Here is a 7,364-nt window from a genome sequence, read left to right as displayed (position 1 = left end):
CTATTTTATGTTATATTAAGTAATGTATTGTAATATATTATATTATATTTATATATCTTTAGTCATCACAGTCTTATGTTTCTATGGCGTAACATTGTAAGCAACTAGAGTAATGTGAAGATTAAAGTGATGAAAGTAATCAGGTGTCATCTAACGTAATGTTTTATATAATATTATATATCACAGTATTGTGTTTCCATGGCGTCACCTGGAGTGAGTTTTGTGGAGAAATTTATATTTATTATTTTCTGATATTATAGGCTACCGTTAGAAAGTAATTGGAAGAATAAACTATTATACAAATATATACAATATTTTTATATCACATATTATATTATATCATGTATATCACAGTCTTGTGTTTCCATGGCGTAACTCGGAGTGAGTCTTGAGTGAGAAATCCCGTCAACCCCATGCTCTTGTTGCTGAGAGGAGACCATAGGATGAGACGTGTGTGGAGGGGGCGTGGTCTAAGAGGGAGGACCGCACCTCCGGGCCTCTACCAATCCGCGGAGAACCGGCTTCCGCTGAAACCAGATGGCCGCTCATATATAGAAGCAGCTGACGCAACACTGGCTCGAAAGAACACCGGCATCGGGTCAGAAGCCGAAGATCCGCTCACAGGAAGGAACAGCATCAGGACCCCACACTCAGGATTTTCTTTGTGGCAGCTTTCACTCCTGTGAGTACATTGAGAGCCTTCACATTGCACGTATCAGTCCGCTGGTGTTGGGACAATAGATTCAAATGAAAGAATTCATCAATCAGTCCCAGGCTGGGTTTAATCTCTCTTGTCATGAACACGTGTGGCTTCTCATAGGATATCGTTGAAATGTGTTTAATTATCAGGATCATTATTATTAAATCCTTCTTAAATAAGACATTAACACTAATCGTGCCAGAGGAAGCACTTCCCCGATATTAAGCAGATTATCTAAACGTGCCGTTCCGTGTCGGGAAGGGTCCGCTCCCGCGCTCCGGCCTGCTTTCGTTTGTCTGGTTTTCCAAAAAGCGCCTGTGTTAAAATAAATCAAATAAATCCTCTGGCTCCTCTCGGTCATTCAGAATTATTTTTTTTATTTTTATCATGCTTTTTACGCGTGCGCACCATCCCCGCCATCAGCTCCCCGGAGTCCACGTGGTCCAGCCGCTCAAACCAAATGCAGATAGGCGTCCGTGAGTTATAAAATGATACACAGTTCTCGGAAGATCCATCGTGACGCGCCGGCTCAGCAAAAAACCAGGGGGCGTCTCTAAGCCGAGCCCCCCCCTTCCTTCCTCCCTCCCCATTCAGCTTGGCTTACGTGGGGCCTACGTAACCCCGTGTTGGCACAACAGTGATCTGCACATGCGGTGGCCGGAGCCAAGGGTCCGAGCCGCAGACCAGACACCGACGTGGCGCACGGCTTTTACGCACGAAAGGATGACGTTTGCACCCGAGGCGTCATTTCTGTTGCCTCTAAAAGAGAAAACATGAAACTTTCATAAGATCGGTTTTCCTGACTTCAAACGAGAAGTCCTGTATAAGGAGTCCAAGGAAAAACATTTCCCTGAGTCATCTCCAAATACACACAAAAAAAGAACCCCAACCTCCTTATGCTGGTGGAGCTGATAGTGACATTTATCGCCTGCTGAGCACGCCCTCTCCTCCTGATTGGTTCGCAGTGAAGGCAGGGCAGTATAAATACACTCAAGTTGCTCCCCTCCTTCCTTTATTTTGGAACCCGCCAACACACTCGGTAAGTCCATTTGTGAATTAGATGCTAGAAGCAGCTCAGTGACGAAGAAAACGAGTGGGGGGGTTTTGTTCCTGCTTCAGAGGAAACTTTAAGTGATTTTCTGTGGGAAATAGAGTTATATTATTACAAGTGCTGCATGCGCCAAGTCTGGTGTATGCGTCAATTCATAACAAATCATTGCATGGTGAAATGGTAGTTTGCAGCAATGTGCAATGAAAGTTTTGTAACATTGAGCAGAGTGAAGGCAGACAAGTGTGTGTGTTGTTGCTACGCGCTGGAAAGCCGCGCTGCGCCTATTTGGAAACAAAAGCCACCGCATCTATTGTGACTGAAGCCTCCGCGTCTCCCCCGCTGACACATTGTCTTGATAAGTGGAAGGGGGGGGGGTTCTACTCTTCTTGAGATTGTTATTATCACCATTTCACTGCAGATGAATGCAAAATGCCTGTGCATGGAATGGTTTCCCTCTGCACCAGTTCTTCCCTCTGGTCCTGTGTCGTGGCGCCTGAGGTCTGGAGAGGAGCCAGACTCTCTTCACACAGATCTGTATGCTTTGGCCAAACAGACGTTGCAGAGAGAGGCCACCAGACCATGGCAGTCGAATGCATTTAAATCTACATCCCAAAGTGTTTTTTAAGTAAACCAGTGCAGCTCTTTCCACATTACTTAAGGGGGGGGAATAAGCTCCAGATTTTCCTGAGGCCTATGGATTCCTCAGCCCCAAACCCTGAACACAATCTTCTCTTTTCTTTTCCTGCAGGTACCATCATGCCTGTCATCAGAATCCTCAGCAAGGTGGCCAGGCAGGCCCTCAGCCCCCCGGGGTGCGGCTGCCAGCCCCTGACTGTGGCTGTGCGCAACATCAGCTTCTCCCCTCGGCAGGTGACGTCCGACGCCAGCTTCCACTCTGTGTCCTTCTCAGAAACAGACCACCCCAAGGTGCTCATTACAGGTAGGCAACATCGGCTTTATGGGGAGTTTGCTAAAAAGCACGGTGATTTTTTTTTTTTAAAAAAGAGGACTGACAGCATTTTTTTTTAACTGCCCTGTAATTTAAAAAGTGTTTTTAGGAAATTAAGTCTTAGCTCCACCGGGGCTCGAAGAGCAGCAGCATTTGGCAAAGACAGCAGAATGTGATGCCAGTTTAAAAAACAAGTGTAGGCGTCAAGTGCTGTGACCTCTTTTCTTATGGCCCACTCTCATTTATCCGGTCTCCCTGGAAACCAGCGCTGATGACTTAATGTGTAATGATGCTCAGCGTGTGTCTCTCTCTCTCTCTCTACCGCTAATGCAGGTGGTCTCGGTCAGCTCGGGGTGGGACTCGCCAAATTGTTGAGGTAAAAAAAGCCATTTTCCTCTCGGACATCCAAATCCGTCGACCTACTATAGAGCATTCTCCGATGCAATTTCCAGCTGTATATAACAATTTCCCTCTTCACAGGAAGAGGTTCGGAAAGAACAACGTCATCCTGTCTGACATCAGAAAACCTCCGAGCAGCGTTTTCCACAGCGGTGAGTGAATCCCAACACTGTGCAGTGACTCTGTTTGATCTGATCTCTGTCGTCTGAAAGTAATCTGTCGCAGATGTGCATGAGAAAGTTTAAATGTACCCCTCCCATTTCCAGGGTGTGTCAGATCAAATTTCCATTTATATGCCAAATGCTTTTGTTTGTAGTAGAACGTGGAGTGCTTTTGCTGCATGAATTCATTTCTAATGCCACTGACTTTTTAAAATCTCAGGTATGTGACTAAACAGGACTTGGAAGAGTTTTTTAAAAGGGTTTTATAAACACAGCAGTGTTTTTATGTCGCTGTCTGAAACCTTGAGATAAGGAACCAGCCACGCAGAGGCCTCTCCGGTTCATATTGATTTTCATTATATGAGCTCAAGAGGACGTCACATTTCCCTGAAAAATGCTGTTGTAAAATCCAACCCCCCCCCCGAATCAATATGTGGCACATGCTGCTCCTCCCATTGGCAGCAGTAATGAACTCTCTGGGAACACGTAGTGAATGTAGCTGTGAACAAAAATACATTGAGAAAGAAACAAATGTTCATATATTAAGTGGGTGAATTTCTATCAGTGAATTAAAAAAAAAAAAAAAAAAACGCATAGTAATGATGAGAGACAGATGTCCAGCCGATCAGAAGCTTGGCAATCATCCTGGACACATAGTTCTTCGAGTTGATGCCTGTGCTGGTTAATATACTGTATTTATGCCTCCAATAGACCAATCAGACAGTTGATTTAATAAAACCCTCTGTCGCCCCCAGGCCCCTTCATCTACTCCGACATCCTGGACTACAAGAACCTGAGGGAAATCGTGGTGAACAATCGCATCACGTGGCTCTTTCACTACAGCGCCCTCCTCAGCGCCGTCGGAGAGGCTAACGTGGCCCTGGCTCGCTCTGTGAACATCACCGGTGAGAGATATAAGGACTTATTTTCTCTCCAGTTTTAGTCCTGGTTTCATAATGTGCTAATTTGAAGGGGGTCTGTGTGTTTTTAGGGCTTCACAACATCCTGGACATCGCAGCGGAGCACGGCCTGCGTCTGTTTGTCCCCAGCACCATCGGGGCCTTTGGTCCCACCTCCCCCCGGAACCCGACGCCAGACCTCTGTGTGCAGAGGCCGCGCACCATCTACGGCGTCTCCAAGGTTCACGCTGAGCTGATGGGAGAGGTGAGGCCTCGGATCAATACCGCAGTCAAATCACTATCCTGGATGCATTGGACAATCCTCACGGAATTGGGTTTCCTGAGTAAATGGTTTGTTTTTATGTTTCAGTATTACCACCACCGCTACGGCCTGGATTTCCGTTGCCTGCGCTACCCAGGAATCATCTCTGCTGACTCCGTCCCCGGAGGCGGCACAACAGGTGAGCCAAGGTCTCCATTTTAATGAATGTCTATTCCTGTCCTGTCACAAGTTTGTCACGCAACTGACTTGCTGCAGAGTTGTCGTGGCTCGTTGTATTTTTAGAATCGCGGACACACTGGGAGCTCTCCATACTTTCACTCGTCTGAACAACTTTGATAACATAAACTCAAACACTTCTGAACTGCGCTACACGAGGGTTTATTCCAGAACTAGTCCAGTAACGTTTATCGTCTCTTTCTGACCAGACTACGCCGTCCAGATTTTCCACGATGCGATCAAGAACGGCAAGTTTGAGTGCAACCTGAGGAACGACACGAGGCTGCCCATGATGTACATCGACGACTGCCTCCGCGCCACGCTGGGGGTGATGGAGGCGCCGGCTGACACGCTGAGCATGAGGACGTACAACATCAACGCCATGAGCTTCACCCCCGAGGAGCTGGCCCAGGAGCTGCAGAAGCAGATGCCTGAGCTGGAGGTCACGTATAACGTGGACAACGTCAGACAGGCAATCGGTACGTCTCGTGTCAACTTTGTTCAAAATTGCGAGATTATGAAACTAAGCTGTGGCCAAATTCATATTGAGTTTGATTCACTTTCCTCATGTTTGTCTTGAGGCATCTGTTTTTATAATGTAGTGGTCACAAGTGAAGTCAACTAACTAATAAGTGTTGTCTGTTTTAAGTTAAAATTAGAACCATTAAGTTACTGGTCAAACCAGAAACATTAGGTCAAAGAGGCTGTTGACAAATCGCTCAGTTTTTAACAGTGCTTAAACATTGTTTGCGTATAAATTAATGAAATAAACTTTGTCACAGAACTCAAATCCACATCATGTTCCAAATGTTTTCAATTAACAACGTCTCCCCTCTCTGTTGTCCTCCAGCTGACAGTTGGCCAATGAACTTCGACGACTGCAACGCGCGGAAAGACTGGGGCTGGAAACACGACTACGACCTCCCGGAGCTCGTCACGACGATGCTCAACTACTTTGGCGTCGAAACGCTCATGGCCCGTGCTAACTGAGTCCTTCTTCGAGGGTTCATCGAACAGAGAGTATAGACTGACCAAAGCGAATTAGAGGAATGTGGCTTGTACATAGTCGTTCTCTCACTCCTCTCTGTAAAATCAGAAGGGCTCTGCTTGCCTGTCGCAAGGCTATCGTGTCTCAAGAATGTAGAAGTCGACGCAGACTAGACAATCCTCCCTGCTCCTGTCTGTCTACCCCTGCTCCGCTCTCTTTCCCCTTCTTTCTGCTCGGACATCTGGTTGCCTTGTCAGTGGAAGCTTGTCAGCAGCATCCGATATCAACGTCCCCTGTGAAAGCTTGTATGGATAAATGATGACTTTGCATGCTAATGAATTGTGCAAAAAAATGTGGGCAGAAAAAGAATCGAGTCAAACAGGGAATGTTGAATTGTGTATTTGTTTTCTTCAGAAATGCAAAACAGTTTGGGTTTTCTACCTGCTAAATTTCCATGGACTGCGAAAAAAAAATCTAAATTTGAGCGTCTAAAAGCTCCTAATCAGGTAACTTTGGATTGAGGGGTCTTCAAATACACAAGTTGTTTTCTTTGCACTTTAGATGAATCTCTATCCTTGAAATTACTGACAAGTAAAATGAGCCTGTGGGGGCAGTGTCTGTGCATCTGTGAGCAGCGCGGAGCGGTAATTAAGAATTGTTCTTCTGTTTATTCCAGGTAATATTATTTATTCTGTCTGTTGCTGTTTTATTGTGTGGGAGCCTCATTGAATGTTTCTCAAAATACATTTTTTTTTCTAAATGTTTCTGTCTATTTTTGTTATATTATATATCCCCCCTCCCCCCCATAAACTCTGGGATTTATTTTGACACAAAAGGGAAATATGACACTGTACACCACATTTACATTCAGCCACATTTTGTGGTTTCTGTTCTTCAACTTTCTGTAAAATAAATTTCGGTTTCTATGAAAGTTCTGTCTTTTATTTACACAAGCTTTGACAAATTAACCCCAAAACTGACATGGGTTTGCCTGTTCAGGCATTTTCACACATTCCCAACATGACAACACTGTTCAATTTCACAATTTTTATCCATTGTCTCTTATCTAATCAAACTGCAGGCAGCCAGTGTGACGTCAGTTGTAACCTCAGGGTGGTGGCGACCGAGCCATGACAAACATTTGAGAACACAATGTTCTCTTGGTCAGACTGAACAACACGGTGATACATTTGATTCAAGTCTTTCAATGTGGTAAACTCTGCAGGATTAAAGATCCGATGCATTAGTGCATTAGTTTATAAGTCATGTGGGAGTAAACCTGCCACTCCGACGTCAAATCAATTATCAGCTTCACAAGTATGACTGCTGGAATTTATTTTCAACATTTCATGAACAGGTCTATGCTTGTGTTTCGTATTGTAATGATCTCAGTATGAAGCAATTTTCTCATGAAGCCGCTTGTTTTTAAGTTTCAGCTTGTGCTGAGAGGTGAGACCTAATCTAAAGATACATTTAGATGCGTCCACAAGTGGAGAATCCAAGAGTTCGGATGTGCCTGGGTGGAGTTTTGAGAAAACACAGCTGTTGGGAATTTTTCTTTTTTACAAAACACAAGCACAAACCTTCTTTGCTTGACAGACAACCACCTTTGGGTTGAAGCTTCCTGCCAAACGTCACTGGTTATGTAGCAATTGCATTTGGACACGTGGAACTTGTGACTCCTGCAGCCTGAAAAGTCAGTTTTGAACTAATAAGTT

General features: G+C 45.0%; 1 protein-coding gene across 2 annotated transcripts; it reads left to right on the top strand.

Annotated features, from left to right (window-relative positions):
- The first annotated feature begins 568 nt into the window (after window positions 1-568).
- tdh (L-threonine dehydrogenase) lies at window positions 569-6,577 on the top strand. 2 transcript variants are annotated; one of them, XM_061091069.1, is made up of 9 exons: window positions 569-682; window positions 2,500-2,691; window positions 3,034-3,076; window positions 3,181-3,251; window positions 4,016-4,165; window positions 4,252-4,424; window positions 4,530-4,620; window positions 4,868-5,137; window positions 5,509-6,577. In XM_061091069.1, the coding sequence occupies exons 2-9, from the start codon at window positions 2,508-2,510 to the stop codon at window positions 5,646-5,648; spliced, it is 1,122 nt and encodes a 373-aa protein (XP_060947052.1). In that variant the 5' UTR covers window positions 569-682; window positions 2,500-2,507; the 3' UTR covers window positions 5,649-6,577. The 2 variants fall into 2 exon arrangements, with proteins under 2 accessions (XP_060947052.1, XP_060947053.1); XM_061091070.1 differs by lacking the exon at window positions 569-682 and adding an exon at window positions 1,659-1,739.
- Window positions 6,578-7,364: the final 787 nt, after the last annotated feature.

This window comes from Limanda limanda, chromosome 18 (assembly GCF_963576545.1).
Source record: "Limanda limanda chromosome 18, fLimLim1.1, whole genome shotgun sequence".
Classification (NCBI taxonomy): domain Eukaryota; kingdom Metazoa; phylum Chordata; class Actinopteri; order Pleuronectiformes; family Pleuronectidae; genus Limanda; species Limanda limanda.
This window is presented reverse-complemented; position numbering and strand designations above follow the sequence as displayed.

Excerpts from the sequence above, each read along its gene's own strand:
- tdh (XM_061091069.1), top strand. The coding sequence starts at position 2,508 with ATGCCTGTCATCAGAATCCTCAGCAAGGTGGCCAGGCAGGCCCTCAGC. Across the intron at positions 2,692-3,033 it reads CCCCAAGGTGCTCATTACAG|GTGGTCTCGGTCAGCTCGGG; the intron begins GTAGGCAACATC and ends CCGCTAATGCAG. Across the intron at positions 5,138-5,508 it reads CAACGTCAGACAGGCAATCG|CTGACAGTTGGCCAATGAAC; the intron begins GTACGTCTCGTG and ends GTTGTCCTCCAG.